This window comes from Mus musculus, chromosome 15 (genome assembly GCF_000001635.26).
Source record: "Mus musculus strain C57BL/6J chromosome 15, GRCm38.p6 C57BL/6J".
NCBI classification, from domain to species: domain Eukaryota; kingdom Metazoa; phylum Chordata; class Mammalia; order Rodentia; family Muridae; genus Mus; species Mus musculus.
This window is the reverse complement of record NC_000081.6, coordinates 47,871,864-47,890,828: the sequence shown is the minus strand read 5'-3', so window position 1 is coordinate 47,890,828 and position 18,965 is coordinate 47,871,864. Positions and strand designations below refer to the sequence as shown.

The following is an 18,965-nucleotide window of genomic DNA, read 5'->3' as shown; positions in this document are numbered from 1 at the left end:
CACTCAGGATGATATTTTCAAGTTCCATTCATTTTGCTTGCGAATTTCATGAAGTCATTGTTTTTAATAGGTTAGTAGTACTCCATTGTAAAAATGTACCACATTTTCTGTATCCATTCTTCTGTTGAACAGTCTTTAATTTTCTTATTTCTTCCATGACCAACTTATCTTTGTGTAGATAGTTGTTCAGCTTCTACATGTTATATGGGCTTTCTGTTGTTTTTGTTGTCATTGAAGACCAGCATTAGTCCGTGGCAGTCCAATAGAGTATGTGGAATTTATTTAGTGTTCTTATATCTGTTGAGGTTTGTTTTGTGTCTCATTATTTGATTGATTTTTGAGAAAGTAACCTTAAGTTCTGAAAAGAAATTATATTCTTTTGTTTTCTGGTGAATGTTCTGTAGATATCTATTAAACCCATTGGGTCCATACGTTCTTTTAGTTTCATTTTGTCATTGTTTAGTTTCTATTTCCATAATCTGTCCATTGGTGAGAGTGGAGTGTTAAAAATCTCCTATTATTGTGTGAGGTTCAATGTGTGCCTTGAGCTTCAGTAATGTTCTTTTACAAATTTGCATGTCCTTTCATTTGGGGCATAAATGTTCAGAATTGAGAGTTCATCTTGGAGGATTTTTTTTCTTTGATTAGTATATAGTGTTGTTCCCCTGTACTGAGGCATATTATGCCAAGATATGGGATAACACATACTTAAGATTTAAGCATAGGGTAGAAGCAAGAGAAAGTGAACTAGAGAAGAAGTACTGGGGAGTTGGGGAGATGGCTCACTGACTTTGGAAGAGGACAGTACACATCCAAGGCCCAGATGCAGGCTTAGGGACAGAGTTGTGCTTAGGTATCCTCATTGATTCTGAGGTTTTCTTTTGTTTCATTTTTTTGTTTTATTAGATCATTTTCTTTATTTATCCTTCAAATTTAACCCCCTTTCCTCTTTACCTTCAGAAAACTTCCCCATCCCTTCCCCTAATTCAAGCACTCCCACTTCCCTGTTCTGGCATTCCTGTACACCGCGGCATCAAGCTTTCACAAGACCAATGGCCTCTCCTCTCATTGATGTCCCACCAGACCATCCTATGCTACATATGCAGTTCAAGCCTTGAGTCCCTCCTTGTGTACTTTTTGATTGGTGGTTTAGTCTCTGGGAGCTCTGGGGGTACTGGTTGGTTCATATTGTTGTTCCTCCTATAGGGCTGCAAACCTCTTCAGCTCTTTGGGTCCTTTCTCTATCTCCTCCATTGGGGACCATGTGCTCGGTTCAATCAATGAATGTCTGTGTTTGTAAGGCACTGGCAGAGCCTCTCAGGAGACAGCTATATCAGGCTCCTGTCAGCAATCACTTGTTGGCATACACAATAGTGTCTGGGTTTGATAACTGTGACAAAGTAACATGAGCAAAAAGAACTTGAGGAAACAAAGGCATTATTTGGCTTGTAATTCTAGAGGGCTAGAGTGCATCATGAAGAGAAGGCAGGACATATAAACTAGCTGAGCGTATGTATTTACTGAGAAACAGAAGTGAGGAGTAGCCACACATCAAAGTCCATGCTCAGTGACATACTTTTACCAGCACATCTATATCTCCTAATGATTTCATAACCACCCCAAATACAACTGGGGCCCAGGGATGAAAATATATAAATCTCTGAGGAGCATTTCTCATTTAATCATCCAGACTTCTTCTATTACAATATACCTAATACAGCTATTATTTTTAATGAATTTATTAATCTGTTATTATGACAATACCTTGGAAGCAATCAGGAACTTAGCACTATGTGCTATTACCCAGAGACATAAGCTATATCACTGATAAACCAAAAATAATTAATAAAAAATAAAAAGCTTTCTGAGATTATTAAATGTTAATAGTGTTAGACATGTTAGGAGTAATTCAAGTAGAAAATGAAATCATATTTGAAGGGTAAATGAATGTTTATATAACCTCAAATTCACTTTAAGCAATTTGTATTGCTCTCTTAGGTTTTGAACTTTCTCATTGTGAAGACCCAGGCATTCCACAGTTTGGATATAAGATCAGTGACCAAGGTCACTTTGCTGGCAGCACCATCATCTATGGATGCAATCCAGGCTATACTCTCCATGGAAGCAGCCTTCTGAAGTGCATGACTGGAGAGAGAAGGGCCTGGGACTACCCTCTACCTTCCTGTATTGGTAGGATGCTTTTTAGAATTCTTACAAAGTATGCCTGTGAGATGATATTAATACGCAACTCCATAAAATGCTCATGTTTTAGGAAGTTGCCTCCACATGCAACTCATAAGAAGTTAAAAAGCTTATAATTACCATAAGGTTAACGTGAAGTATATGAGTTATTTTCTTAAACTGGCCAATGTGTATACTTTAAGAGTTGCTATAGTCTGGGCGAGGTTATGTTTCTGCTTTTGAAAAAAAATTTAACTCACTGCAAGAATGTTGTGTTTTCCTCGTGTGCATTTTATTGAATCTCATTGATCAGCTTTGTTTTGATTTTAAAAGATCAGTGTACATTTCTGAATCAAAATGAATGTTAAAAACAAAAAGATATTCTTGGTAACTTTAAAAGCATCTTTTATGTGTAGAATCTCCTTTGGAAAAAAATATTAGAAAATATATCTGTTTCCTTAAGTATGACAGTGTGAAAATAAATCGCAGTATGAAAGTCTGTGGAAATCCTACATAAGATATATCCCCCTCCCCCTGAGTGAAGCTACAGTGATCATTACATGTCGGCTTAATATCATTTTATCTCTATTGTAATGCAGATAACAAGTTAGCATAGGGGAGTGGAAGAATGAATTTCCAAATATCCACAGTTATTGTTGATTTTCACATTGGTCTTTTACCTTCAAAAGATCAAATAGTTCCATTTCAAATAACAGAATAAGAAGAAAGCAACAGTGTAACAAACCCTAGAAGTACACTAAGGAGCAGAAGCACTCTGATTCCCAGGCCACTCCAGACTGCATTTTAAGGAGGCAAAACCATTGTGTCTTGTCAATGGGGATAAAAACAAATGTGCTTTCAAACACAGCTTTATTGGGGTTTAAATTAAATGTGTAAAACTCCATGCATATTTAATCTTTTTAAAGTATAATGTTTTAGATATCCTTTTATAACTTCTAGTGATTCATTAAAACATTGATTCCCAATAAGACAAACAAGTTTTCCATAAATCAGCTATAAAAAGTCATTCACTGTCTGAGAGCATATGAATTTGGGGTAAACAATTTCCCAATATTGATGTCCATATTGTCATTAAAATTAAATTCATATATTTTTGGAATATACTGAACTAACAGGAAACCACCTTCTAAAAATTATTTTAATCAAATGGAAAGATAACTGGTGTGAGATCAAAAGATATTAATAGTGCTCATAAGAAACTAATGCCATAAATTTACAAGCCAGTGCTGTGACTTGATAATTTTTTTAAGAAAGATACATTTTTGACAGATGATCAAGTTAAAGAGTTATGAGCAGAGGCGCAAACAGTCACTTAATGCTGAGCATGACCATGGTAACAGAAGATGAAATTCTGTTCTCATGATGCTCCTTACTGATGACTAATAGCTCTACACCCTGATCTAAAATCATAATTTTCTTCTGTTGATTAAATATTTATTATGGATATGTTTGGTCAAACACAAAAATTTTTTCTTAAATATTTTGGTATTATCTAAGCAATTATTTTTCTAAAACTTGTTGCATTTAATCAAACAAAAATTATGTGTAACTACAGATAGTTATTACTCTGAAAACCTTTATTGTACCTTATATTTTATCTTTATACATGGCAGTTTGTGTCTTAAGAACATGGACCCAAGTGTTAAGTCCTATCACAACAGTACTTTTCAAACAAAAGCACAAAATGACATTTGTTTAAAAATTTTACAATTAAAAATGTAGAAAGTTCAGCAAATTGTATCTTATATTTGCTAAACACATGAAACTCAAGAAGAATGAAGACTGAACTGTGGACACTATGCCCCTCCTTAGAATTGGGAACAAAACACCCATGGAAGGAGTTACAGAGACAAAGTTTGGAGCTGAGATGAAAGGATGGTCCATGTAGAGACTGCCATATCCAGGGATCCACCCCATAATCAGCATCCAAACGCTGACACCATTGCATACACTAGCAAGATTTTATCGAAAGGACCCAGATGTAGCTGTCTCTTGTAAGACTATGCCGGGGCCTAGCAAACACAGAAGTGGATGCTCACAGTCAGCTAATGGATGGATCACAGGGCTCCCAATGGAGGAGCTAGAGAAAGAACCCAAGTAGCTAAAGGGATCTGCAACCCTATAGGTGGAACAACATTATGAATTAACCAGTACCCCGGAGCTCTTGACTCTAGCTGCATATGTATCAAAAGATGGCCTAGTCGGCCATCACTGGAAAGAGAGGCCCATTGGACACGCAAACTTTATATGCCCCAGTACAGGGGAACGCCAGGGCCAAAAAGGGTGGGTAGGGGAGTGGGGGGGGGGTGGGTATGGGGGACTTTTGGTATAGCATTGGAAATGTAAATGAGCTAAATACCTAATAAAAAATGGAAAAAAAAAAGAACTTCAGAACACAGAAAAAAATGTAGAAAGTTGCATTTAAATTTAAGATGCAATATGGCATACAAAAAAAGAGAAACCGCTGAAAATTTAAACTGGGTAAATAAAATATCAATGCTGTTTTCAAAGTAACATGTGCCAATCATAGCGATAAATCAAAAAGAAAAAAGGAAATGTATAGAACCTATTGTATATTATGTATACTACTTATTGTATGCTATTGAAAATGTTTTATTTTAAAAAAATGTGATAATGATGGTGCTGGTTAGTTTTACTAAACTTAACTCATACTAGAATTACCTGGGAGAAGAAACCTTATTTGAAAATCTGTCGTTATCAAACTGGCCTTTAGGCATAAGAAGATGCATTTTCATGATTAATTATTGAAACAGGAATCTCAGACCAAGGAGGGTAACACCACATCTGAGGCAGCATGAATTTTAAAGATAACTGAGCAAGCCATAAGGAACAAGTCTATAAGCAGCATTCCTCCCTCCTTTGTCACTGCTTCAGATTCTGTCTCCAAGTTCCTTCTTATGTTTCTGTTTCTAACTTCCCTGAATCACAGACTTGGCTTTTGATGGGGAAATAAAGCCACATAAACCTCTTTCCTTCGAAATTGGTCAATGTAACAGTTATTCAAAACAAAAACCAGACATTGACAGTTCTTTAAGTATTATTACTCTTTTATATAAACATAGTCTATTGTAAAGTTGCAGCAAAATAAGAATTCCTATACCTCTATGAGGATAAAGGCCAAGTTACCAAACTGGCAAAACAAATAGAATCCCTCCATCCCTAACTGGAGATACTTGTTAATTTTTTAGGAATTATCTTATGCAGTTGTTCGGGTTAGCAAGCCCGTAGGGTGTGGGGTGGGGTAGGGGGTCATTCAACAGTTTTCAAATTGATACAATTGTTAAAGCCCTGGTTTTGAGACAAAATTTCTTTTTGTCCTGGAAAATGTTTCTTTTTCTTTTCTTTTCTTTTCTTTTCTTTTCTTTTCTTTTCTGTTCTTTTCTTTTCTTTCTTTTCCCTCCCTCCCTCCCTCCCTCCCTCCCTCCCTCCCTCCCTCCCTCCCTCTCTCTCTCTCTCTCTCTCTCTTTCTTTCTTTCTTTTCTTTTTAAGACCTTTTAACTGATAGGATAAGACCCATCTTAAAGTATTAAGTATTATCCAGGGTAAAATGGTTACTCCAATAACTCAATTAGAGATGTTAACCACTTTTTAAATGCATTCATACCTAGACCAGTTCACTAAATAACTAAACACTATAGCCTAGTTGACATTTTAGTTAAAGTAATAATCAGAATATTGTAATATCACATCTAGATATATGGAACCAACTGTATATATATGGAGACCATAGACTTATACTATCATATGCTGGTGTTACCAGAGGGAAAAAAAACTTTCTCATTTTGATCACTTTTCCTTTTCTTTTCTTTTCTTTTTTATTATTAGATATTTTTTTAGTTACATTTCAAATGCTATCCCGAAAGTTCCCTGTACCCTCCCCCCGCCCTGCTCCCCTAACCACCCACTCCCACTTCTTGGCCCTGGTGTTCCCCTGTACTGGAGCATATAAAGTTTGCAAGACCAAGGGGCCTCACTTCCCAATGATGGCCAACTAGGCCATCTTCTGCTACATATAATGATATTAATGATAATTAACATAAACAATTTCAACGTGTTTAAGAAACTGTTCAAAGAACAGAAAATACATATAATTTCTTTCAATATTTAAATAAGTTTGTTGTTGTACTTGTTGAGTTTGGAGAAAAAAAGATAATTTGTATAAACGTTAGCTATACAATGAACTGGATAGGGCTCCTTTGCCTCTGGGGTTAAGACCTGTGGATCAGTTCCCAACAGCTCCTCATGTGCTTACTCTTTTCTTTGGTATAAAAAGCTCTTTGTACATTGTTACTTTATGAAAGTAAAATCATGTCAGACATTCAAGTACTGTTGAAGACTATAAAACAGAGGAGTCTCCAAAAAGAGAACATTAAGAAGATTCTGTGACTAATTATTTTTTAATTCCATAAAGTTTATAAAATATTTGAGGCCACATTTAAGCAAAACTGTGTTACATTTCACTGAAGTAAAGTTCACATGAGAGATTTTAAAGAGAAGTAGTTTAAAATGGTTTGAAGTGGACTGAAAGGACAATAAAATTTAGATCACCTGGGGGAATGAGTTTTTCTCAGAGGTGGGGTACAAGATGAATTATTCACCCCTGAGCATCTTGCCATCTGCTTCCCTTGTAACATGATTATTATTTAACAAAACATCTTGCAATGTTTTGAAGCCAAGTTTACAGATTCTGTGTGTCCTTTATTTTTCCACAATTTGGTTTATTTTTAATCCCATAATATCTGAGAGAAAGTATATCATTTTATTATACTCATATTCTCGCTTCAATTAAATCTTTAAGAAAGCCATTTTAAACACTTATGTTCAAGAAAGATTGAGGGTAAATCCTTATTTTTCCTTACTATGAACCTACCTATTTCTAGAAATGATAGGTTGTCTTGGGAAGATTGGTATGAAGTTGTGACTTGAAATGTGACTATATCTCACCAGCTGAATGTGGCGGCCGTTTCAAGGGAGAATCATCAGGAAGGATCTTGTCCCCTGGCTATCCCTTTCCATATGATAATAACCTTCGCTGCATGTGGATGATCGAAGTAGATCCAGGAAACATTGTAAGGTAAATCACACGATTTTCCTGATCAGCAGCTATATAAATATCAATCACTAACACTAATGTTCAATATGTTTCACCTTCGAAAAGGAAAACAAGTTCCTTGTGTGCATAAAATGACAAAAATACCATTAGCACACATTGCTGATCCATAGGCTGCTAGAATAAGCCTGAAACCCCTACAAGATGGTTCTGTGGGTAGAAAGTGGCACCAAGGTTGAGAATGTTTTGGTGCTTCTTGTGATTCGTGCTCTGTCAATTCTCAGTGGTTTAAGATGCAACCTCAGTAATGTGAAGGAGAAACATAAATGCAGCAGGCGCCGGGAGGTGGTGGCGCACGCCTTTAGTCCCAGCACTCGGGGGACAGAGGCAAGCAGATTTCTGAGCTCGAGGCCAGCCTGGTCTACAGAGTGAGTTCCAGGACAGCCAGGGCTATACAGAGAAACTCTGTCTCGACAAAACCAATAATAATAATAATAATAATAATAATAATAATAATAATAATAATTAATTTAATTAATTAATTAATTAATTCAACAGGCATTATCACTTCCTCTCTTCCCTGTTCTTGGGCACATTTCTGAAGAGTCTGCCTTCTGACCCTGTAACTATATTTGATTTCTCTTTCCTGCTGAATTTTGATAGGAAGTTCCCACATCGTCATGTCATAGCAGCCTGATAAATTCTAAACCATGCCTCCTAAATTCACATGTCAGGTTTCATGGCTTTTATAAGTTCCCAATCCAGCTTTGCTTTTAGGACTTCAACTGGATGTAAATTAAAAACTGAACCAACCACATGTCCTTAACATAGGAAACAACTATTCCATTAGAATTCACAGTAATGTTAATGTAAGAATTGCTTTAAGGCTAGGCAGTGGTAGCACACACCTTTAATGCCAGCACTTGGGAGGCAGAGGCAGGTGGATTTCTTAGTTCAAGGCCAGCATGGTCTACAATGTGAGTTCCAGGACACCCAGGGCAACACAGTGAAACCTAGTCTCTAAAAACCAATCTAATTATTAAATAAATAAATAAATAAATAAATAAATAAATAAGAATAGCTTTAAGTTAACCTGAAAAATTTTGCTATCTGATGTAAATAAAATTCAGACATGTTTCAAGGTGGTGAAATTCACTGAATGCAGTATGAACTACTGCATTGCTTTTGTAATATAAAGCAACTCAAAGAACTCAGAATGGCCTATGGCACCTCTATCCTCAACCTTAGGATCTTTAGGACAACATTGATTTAGTTAAGGTTAAAAATATTACACAAAAATATTTAATTTTGCAAGACTCTGGGATCTTTTCATTAACAAACAGCTTTTGATATTAATATATAAAAATTGAAAGTTCTGATAGTTCAATATCAATCATAAATCATATACAAAGAGTCTAGCCAGGTTTCCCAATGGAACCAAAAATAACATGATGATTTTATACAGATTAGCACAAAGTAGACCAGCGTTAATGTAATCAAGCGGTAAAAGCATGTGCTGTGAAGTCACACAATTAAATTTAATGAGTGACACAGATCCTCTTTCAGCAATTATTTGATATATCTAGACTCCATTCACAACATCCAAAAAACCGAGATAAAAATTGTTTCTACTCCATAAGGTCATTACAGCGATTATACAAAGTATTAGCAATGCATTTTGTTCAAAGTAACTGGCACATAGACTGTCCTTTGTAAGTATTTATTTTATTACCAGAGTTAAAATTTATGAACATTAAACAAAATGACTACTTAGGATTTCTGTAATTTGCAATAATGTTGAAATCATGTCTTAAATGCTTGTCTAAGGAAGTATATTCTGCTGTTCAAAAAACATTTTTTGTTATACTTTCCATTACACAATTTACTCTTTATTCTTAGAAAAGAGTTGCAGAGATTCAAAGCAAAAATATATATTTGTTCGATTCTTTTGATAATATGATTGTTTTCCTTATTTAAAATAACCAAAGATGTATGGCTTTCCCACAGCCTACAGTTTCTTGCTTTCGATACAGAAGCCTCACATGATATACTCCGAGTTTGGGATGGTCCACCAGAAAACGAGATGCTATTAAAGGAAGTTAGTGGATCTCTTATTCCTGATGGAATTCACAGCACCCTCAACATAGTGACTATCCAATTTGATACGGACTTTTATATCAGCAAATCTGGATTCGCAATTCAGTTTTCAAGTAAGCTTTTTTTCTGTTTAATTTCCAAAAGCAAAAAGAAATGTACAATTATCCCATAAAAATTACTCCTCTATATTTTCTTTTTCAGAATTATAAATGTTAAATATTAGTTATGGTCTTCCTATTTCACAGAAGGTGAAACAAAATATACTCGGGAAAAATAACTGCAATTTACTTTGTTTATTAATTACCAGCTCTAAAGAAATAATGCTTAAAATTATAATGGTGTTAAAATAGTTCAATTGAAGAAGTTATTATATCTCAGTCTTGAATAAGTTGAACACCCCTCATTCAAAATTCTTGAGATCAGAAGTGTTTCAGACTAAGATTTTTTTTATGACTGTGGATATTTAAAATAGCCTAATGAGATATTTTAGGAATGAGAAAACAGTCTAAATGAAAAATTCATTTATGTTTCATGTACACCTTAGAAATATAGCTTGAACATATTATCATATAACTATTGTGCACCTGCATTTTCACTGAGACTGATTACATGAGATGTGGTGTGAAATTTTCCACACTTGAAACATTATGCTTATTCAAACTAATTATAATCAGCCTGGGATAACACAAGATCATACTGTATGAAAGGGCTTTTTAAAAAATAGGAAATAAAGAATGCCACAGAGCAGCCTCAGTTGGCCCCTGTCAATCAAGGTGGGCAGGAGTCGGTGTTTGTCCTGTATGACAAACACATACAGATGCGAGGGAGTGTGCTGTATCTGAATGTAATGTCAAATTGAGCACCTGAGTTTTAATACAGAATAAAATAGGGAAGTTAGGTGACACATTGGTAAGGTACAATGAGGTTACCGGATGCTTAATGACTCTTACACAAAATAGAGGAATGCAAACATAAAGACTGGCAGGAACTGGGCAATAAAACAACTGAGACAAAGTCAGCCCTATATCCAAGGTTAGCTATATTCTTAAAAGCCAGGTGTGAGGTCTTTACACTCCTGGGGCAAGGACTTTCATGCCCAAGTCATGGTTCTAATTAGGGAGTTCGGCTCTAGTTAACCTTCTCATGTATAATGCAATACTCTAAAACTACAGCCTGATCTACTTCCTAAACCATTGAAAATTCCTGTATATGGGAGCAACTTGGCTTTTATTCTAAGTGATAGTGTGGGGGGACTTTCTACTAATAAGTAATGTAGTCTGCCAAACATAACTATAATAACAATTCTAAACTTACTTTGCTAAGCTTGCCCTGAGATTTCTAACTCTATGTAGTAGATAGTTAATGCCTGATTTCTTTCACTTGAGCTCAGTTTCGGCTCAAGGATTACCTAGGAAATTGGTGAAGGCCAGAAAGCAAAGTCTGATTTTGCTTATGTATTTAGCAAGTCATTGCTTAGAGGCACCTATAATAAAACAATACTAAAAAAAAGCACACAGATCCATTCGCAAGGACAGGTTTGGAACATTCGTTATACGGGCTGCCATGGTTCAGGAGACTAAGTTTCCGTGAACTTTTTGCCTCAGGATTGCACCCAGGTTTCTAGTCCTTTTACACGTGTCACCACTGGAGTGGATGTAGCAAAACATTATTTATTTTTAATTTTTATCTTACATATTTTTAAATAACTAGCAGAATAGTATTCTATTATAATATTAATATTATATTTTACACATAATAACAATATAATATTAATTTATTAAATAGACATTTATTATATATTCTATTATTACAATAATTAAAATACAGTGAATAATAAGATACATAGTATATTTTATGCATTTTATTACATATTTTATTATTCATTAAAAGAAAAGGAAAACAGAGTAGGGACTAGAGAGTTGTTTTAGTAGATAAAAGTACTTTTTCTGTAAGTATTAGAACTTGAACTTAGATCTCCACCACCCAAAGAAAAGGGCAGTCATGGCTATACCTACACTGTGGCCTCACTGAAATAGGGTGTCCAATTCTATGAAAACAATCATTCAAATAATTATCATGTTGTGGGTTTGTTTATTTTTCATTTCTCATATCATTTGGGTCTATTTTATTTTTGCCTTTTTCCTTTTAGTTACTAAGGTTTTAAAAGTATAAATAAGATGACAGAGAAATGTTTCTCTTCATGAGTAATACAGTTAGTGCTTAAAATAGCTTCCAAGTTGGGATTCTGCATAGATCAATGTAAAATGTACTTGCATATATATCGGTGAAGCCCATCTAGTTTTTAATTCTTTCCTAGGGGATTTTTATAAATGTTTGTAAACTGAGTAGCTTATTTTTCTTATGTGTTGTATTTGTAGGTCATATTAAACTTTTAGAAGTCTCAAATGAATCTTCCTTTACAATAGATGATCAGAAATGTACACTACTGCTTGAATATTCCAATCTACTTACTGTAGTCACCCAGTTCATAAGTATATCATAGATACAATCAATTAATGCAAAATTCTCTCCTGAACACCTTTTGTAATATTGCATATGTGTACCGAGCTTCTAATTAAAAAGGTAGTTATTTTCATGCATGATGTCTTGATTATCGCCAACATCCCTCAATTTTGCTTTTATGTACAAAATTTCATTTGATCTCAACACATCTATAAAAAATATCTACTACCATCCACTTCATAGGTAAGTACACAGAGGCTGGAAGGTCAACGGGTTTATTAACAGTTATATAACTACCAGAAATCTAGAACATAATCCACTTGTGTTTGAAGGTAGATGAATATCAAGCCTGATAAATAGAAAATGCTTAACAGTTATCACTATTGTATCATTATTGCAGAGATATATGCAACATTTAAGTGATTGCAGATATATAGTGACATATATACATGTATATACAGATATTGAATATGTATTATGTGTTAGAGAAAAAAATAACTATACATTTGAATTATAATATAATATAGCTTAGTTAATTTGTCATCTTGATCATGATTAAAACATTCCACCAAAGGGGACCCTGTACTCAAAGAATGGCATTAAGCAGAATTTGAACAGTGAGAAGGAATAAAGCAAAGGAAAAGTTCGTACTTGCCCATTGGAAAAAGACTTTTGCCTTTTTACAATGTGTTTTAGTTAGGCTTTCTATTAGTATAATAAAACACCCAGTCCTAAAACAAATTGAAGATGAAAGGGTTTATTTCAGCTTACAACTCTTTGGTCACACTCCAGCACCGAAACAAGTCAGGGCAGTTGCTCAGTAGGCCAGGACTTTGGAGGAAGGAATTAAAGCAGAGGCCATGAGGTGTGCTGCTTACAGGCTTGCTTATGCCGATTTCTCATACACGCCTCGAGAACCACCCCAGTGGTGGCTCCATCTACAATGTACAGATCCATCCCATATCAAACCTAAATCCAGAAAAGTGTCCTATAATCATGTCTACATGCCAATCCTACGGAGACATTTTCTCAATTGAGATTTCTTCTCAAAAGACCCTTCCTTGAATTCCGCTGACATAAAAACTAACACACAACCCTGTGAGCAGACAGAGTCATTTTCTAATGGAAGTAGAGAATAGGAATTGTAGTAAACAACATGTAATTGTCAAATAAAGCAAGTGGTATTAGCAGGGATGTGAATGAACTACCGGGCTAAGTATCCATCAGTATAGACAAAGTTAGCTTGCAGGTGACAGTTGGCAACTCCAAAGTTCATTTAAATTCTTCTTTCCAAGAAATCTACGTATGCCTTTCACCCATGTACTCATCCTAATAAAGTATGCGAAGGACCACACATTAAGCATAATATTCCTCTCAAGGTCTCCAAATGTATCTTCCCTTTGTTCAAGTAAATCTACACACACACACATCATATAGACACACATACATGTACACACACACACACACTTACACACTATGGAAACTGCTGCCCTGATTTCTAGTCATCAAATGTTCCTTCTCCTTCTCCTTAAAAGTTACTTCTGATTACTTAAATTTTTCCTTGCACTTTAGCATTAATATTCCTTCTTGGATGAAATGTCTCTTAGGATTCCCCTAGTTGTCATGTTTTCAAATAAAGATCAGAATAATTTATTCAGCAATTAACTTTCCTAGAGAGCTTTTAATTATCATTTTTACTGTAGAAAATACATTATGAATTTTTTTGTTTACCTAAATATCTATGTAAAACAGTTTTGGTAGAGGAAGTAATATAATTCACTGATCATACCCAAGGTATTTTTTTTAATTTTCAGATAGAAAAATCTCAAAAATTATGTTTGAAAAATTCTAAACCAAGGAAGTTTAGAAAATCATAATTCCCCTACCCACCCACTCCCACTTTTTGGCCCTGGTGTTCCCCTGTACTGGGGCATATAAAGTTTGCAAGACCAAGGGGCCTCTCTTCCCAATGATGGCCAACTAGGCCATCTTCTGCTACATATGCAGCTAGAGACACGAGCTCTGGGGGTACCGGTTAGTTCATATTGTTGTTCCTCCTATAGGGTTGCAAACCACTTCAGCTCCTTGGATGCTTTCTTTAGCTTCTTCATTGGGGACCCTGTATTCCATCCTATAGATCACTGTGACCATCCACTTCTGTATTTGCCTGGCACTGGTTAAAATAAAATGCATACTGGAAAAAAAAAGAAAATCATAATTCATATTTTAGTCAGGTTTTTAATGAGCTTCCATTCTTTCCTTGCTTTGGGTGCTTTATGATTCTAAATAAAAAGTAAAAGCTGTCAAACAGAAGTGATTTCCATCCACCTGTTACATAGGACTTAAATCTCACACATAAGTGTTCTGTGGCTACTGATTGACAGTTTTGACTGTGTCTTAGATATAGTTTCCTATAATTAGCTTATTAAAAAAGAAAAATTTTATCTTATGCTATCAAAATATTTATAACTTTCATAGGTATAATGGTAAGAACAGTACAGAGAGAAACCATGAAGTTACTTTTAAAATAAATATAAAGGTTATAGATATCCAATAATTTTTGTGCACATTTAAGATATTATTTTATATAAAAGAAGAAACAGAGAATGTACACATGGCATCTAGCTAAAGCAAGAAGCTTCAGATTCATTCTAGTCATAAATCACTCTTGAGGACAGATTCTGTCATTCTTGTACCTAGATTAAAACTAATACATCTGTTTTAATTACTGTTATCTTTAGCACCTAGCACAGGGCCATTTCAAGTGAGAAATATTTGCTGATAAAACAAAGGTCAAGCTAGGCATGGTGGTGCATGCCTTTAATTCCAGCACTTGGGAGGCAGAGACAGGCAAATTTCTGAGTTCGAGGCCAGACTGGTCTACAGGGTGAATTCCAGGACAGCCAGGACTACACAGAGAAAACCTGTCTCAAACAAACAAACAAAAAACCCAAAGGTCAGGTAACTTACATCCGCACTAAAAAAGTAACAGACAAATCCCATCTGCTGTACTAGTCAGTTTTCTTTATAGTCACAGAAAATGTGGAATGATTATATATGTATGGAATGACTTACAGACTGCAGTCCAGCTAATCTAACAATGTTTGCTAGTAGTTGCTCAGTCCTACAAACCAGGATGTCTCAGCGGGGCTTCAGTATGAATATGCTGGAATCCAAAGAGGTAGGCTCCAGTGCCAGTAGAGGAATGGATGTTCTAGCAAGTCAATGGCAAACAGTTAAAAAGCAAATGCTTCCCTCTTCTGTGTCCTTATATAGAATTCCACTTGAAGGTATGGCCTATATTAAAGGTATGTCTTCCTACCTCAAGATCCAGATCAAAGATGTGTGGTTTCCTACCTCAAAGTTCTAGATTAGAAGTGGATTCACCCAATTCAAACCTAGCAGATAATATTTCACAAGTGTACCCTTCAGTTCTGAATTGCAGTTCATTCCAGATATAATCAAGTTGACAGCAAAGAACAGTCTTCACATTTTCTAAGTTATTTTTTGAAATTATCCAGCTGACTTAGACAAATAAGCTTGTTTGTCTCATTAATTATCTACTGAGAGAATTAGTGGGAGATGGGGTGATAGAGTAGAGCATATGTCAGATGTTTAGTATAATATATACAATAAAATGATTTTAAACATTTGAATTTATAATAATAAGTAAAAAAGGATGAGAGAGACAAACAGGAAATGTCTTCACAAAATAAAAACATAACCAGTGAAATTCATTTCATAATACTCAATGTAATGTGAATTTAACTGAAATGCAGGTTGCATAGCAACTTTAGTCTTCACCAAGCCACAATCAGCAGCCTCACAGCTTCTATTTCATGATCTGTTCATACTTTGTAGATTCTGTCGCTTTGCCTCTTGGTGTTATAATCTGCAAGGCACTTCTGCTTAATCAGAGCTACTTAAGTCTGACACTGCCACCTCATGCTGTCCTAAACCCTGTCCTGGCTTCTCAGCAGGTCAGCCTCTATATCCCCTACTTAAATTTGTAATCTGCCTGTCTTGTTCCACTTCAGTTCTACAGGGAGGTATCATGCTGTCAGTTGCCCACAGAATAGTTGATTTTGACAGAGCATTTTCTCTGCTCTTCATTCTTTGACCTCTCCATTAAGAATCAGTACCTGCTGGGTAATACAAAACACTAAGGCTCATAACTTCTACTGTTGAAAATTCTCAAAGAAATAGATGGCTTCACTAGGATAGGTTGAAGTCTGGCAGCCTTTAAGGACTGCATGACACCATTGCCTTTGTTCCTGTCCTCATTATTGTTTCAAACACTGGGTGACAGTCAACTAGCCATTCACTTCATTATCCCTCCATATTTTGCTCCACAATTCTGGCTGGCTGGCTGGCTGTCAGAAGTAAAACCTGCATATCACTTTACTGTTTAAAACTATTTAATGCTTTGAGTTCAGTTTGAAGCTGAAAAATTCTGTTATTAAATGTAAAACCTCTGCATTATGTACCTGCTGTAATTTGCTTTCTGTTCCTGTGATTTAAGACACTGACAGATTTCAACCTGTGTGTCCTGCTCTGACCACAAAAAGCTTACATGTTGCTATACATCACTGAGGATAGTCAAAGCAAAAACTCGCAGAGGAACCAAGGCAGAAAATGACCATGGAGAAATGTCACTTATTGTCTTGTTCCCAAGGCTTGATCTGCTCTCTTTCCTATAAGAATAGACCTGAGCTGGGCGTGGTGGCGCACACCTTTAATCCCAAGCACTTGGGAGGCAGAGGCAGGCAGATTTCTGAGTTCGAGGCCAGCCTGGTCTACAAAGTGAGTTCCAGGACAGCCAGGGCTATACAGAGAAACCCTGTCTCAGAAAAACCAAAAAACCCAAAAAAAAAAAAAAAAAAAAAAAAAAAAAACCAAAAAAACAAAAAAAACAAACAAACAAACAAAAAAAACACCCCAAAAAAGAATAGACCCACTTGCCTAGGAATGGTTCTATCCACAGTGGGCTGAAGCCTACTCCATTAATTAGGAGTCATTAAAATGACTCACAGATATGTACCCAGGTCAATCTGATAGGGGCAGTACTTCAACTGAGGTTTCTTCTTCCCAGGTGTGTCAAGGTGACACCCAGCATTATCCATCACCGTACAATATTGTTGGAAAGTTTGTACCTATATTCAAAAAGCAATAAATTCATAGTCATTTTCAAAGTCTAGCTCCACATCCCGTCTAGTATACAAAAACTTATAAGCAGAATTAGTCACTATATTTAGCCTGTGCTGGCACTATGAACAGGTTGTATTATAATTGTTATGTGTCCTCTGTTGCTCCTGTTATTTGTAGTTTATATTTATTCAAGAACAGTGACCAGTTCAGTGTTTGTTCTGTATTTTTCATTCTTAATGAAGTATCTTCATAATTTTGCAGTTAAAATGAGATACACTGTATGTTTTAGGTCTCTGTTCTGTATTTAACCTCTCTGTTAGTGTGTGGCCTATGTTTGCAGCACTCAGAGTATTTATAACACAAGACTAAAGCTAAAAGACAAATACTGATATCAGTATCTATTTTTCAACCTCTTTCAGATGCCTTCCCTCTTTCACACACTCCCTTCTCAGCATGTAGGATATTTATAGATAAACTTACATTTCCTCAGATATGTACTCTAACCCATACTGATCTTGGATGGTAGTAGGAAAGGTATTTGATACCATTGCCCTGAGAGCCAGTTTTATGTAACAATAATACATGCCATAGGCTATACTGTACTTTGGATTCTACCCAAATTTCCAGGCTGTGATTTGTAGAATTCATTGAAAGTCTGTTCTTAAAGTATATAGGAACAAAGACTAATAGTTGAGTTGTAGACTTATAAATTTCATTGCATTGTGAGTATGTTTGATATTTATTTCACAGTGTGAGTTACAAATGGATTATTTTATTACAAAATGTTCTTAATACTTTGTGATATGTCTTTTGGCAGTAATAGCATTCATAAGACATATATATATATATATATATATATATATATATATAGTAGTGAAGATATATATTATATAAACTTTTAATAATACTGATAGCTGCAAAGAAGTCTATAAGAAAAGTGAGTTCAGCTGAAATGGCTTCTGTGAAAAGACCACACAGTAATGTCCAATGATGTTCCACAAACTTACCTAGACAATGTTGAAAAAAATTTCCAAAGATAGTAAGAAATGAATTTGGAATAGCCTTTTTTATTACTATTTATCAACCTAAGTAATTTACTACATATAGGAACATGGTATATGGAAAAAACATAATCCCTTATATCTCTACATTTGTGTGTATATATACATATATATGTTTTTAGAATAATTTATAAATATATTTTACTATCAAACATTCACTGATAACTTGCCTGTAAAAGGACGAATTGGTATAGGGATTAAAGAGTAAGCTCAGTGGTTAAGATCAATACTTATTCTTGCAGAGGTCCCGAGTTCAATTCCCAGATTGCACATGGTTGCTTATAACCATCTCTAACAATAGTTCCAGGGGAAGTCAACAACTTCTGACTGACATGGGCAGGTTTTAATTTACAAGCATGCAGGCAAAACATTCATGCAAATAAAATAAATAAAACCTTAAAAATTAAATTAGTGAAATGTTAAATTAAATATGCTCTAGAAAGATTTAATCTCTAATTGCCCGGCCCATTGTCCTTGAACAGGATATAACAATAAGAATTGTGGAACAGAGCAATGCCTTTACCTCATGGCAGATAAAAAACAAGGAATTAATGAAAGAGGGGACTTTGGCAAGATATATCCCCAAAGACATGCATTCAGCAACATATTCCTTTCAAGTACAGCTCACCCACTAAAGATTCCAGCACTTCCTTTAAGTAACACTACCAGCTGGGAACCAAATTGTCAAGATATGATGAAATTGTAATTCTTTGTGGTTTTACCCCATCCCCTTTCTTCCAGAATAAATGCAGGCATTTCTATGCTATGCTGCAGACATTTTAGTTCCCAGATAAATGACACAGAGACTTAGTATATTTATTAATAAGATGCAGCATTAAGCTGGGCATGTTCTGAGCTATTTTAAACAAACTAGGATACCCACTACACAATAAAATGTTTCATTGCTTGCCATCTGCTCTTGC

The 18,965-nt window shown here is 35.2% G+C and overlaps 1 protein-coding gene across 12 annotated transcripts in view; it reads left to right on the top strand.

Annotated features, from left to right (window-relative positions):
- Csmd3 (CUB and Sushi multiple domains 3) overlaps positions 1-18,965 on the top strand; it is a 1,211,921-nt gene that overhangs the window by 901,730 nt on the left and 291,226 nt on the right. For all 12 annotated transcript variants that reach the window (XR_001781523.2, XR_003951374.1, NM_001081391.2 and 9 more), the window contains 3 exons: positions 1,999-2,190; positions 7,171-7,297; positions 9,281-9,483. Coding sequence is in view for 10 of the 12 variants with exons in the window: in NM_001081391.2 (NP_001074860.2) it covers positions 1,999-2,190; positions 7,171-7,297; positions 9,281-9,483 (522 nt within the window). In the remaining 2 variants the exon portion in view is untranslated. The remainder of the gene's footprint in view (positions 1-1,998; positions 2,191-7,170; positions 7,298-9,280; positions 9,484-18,965) is intronic.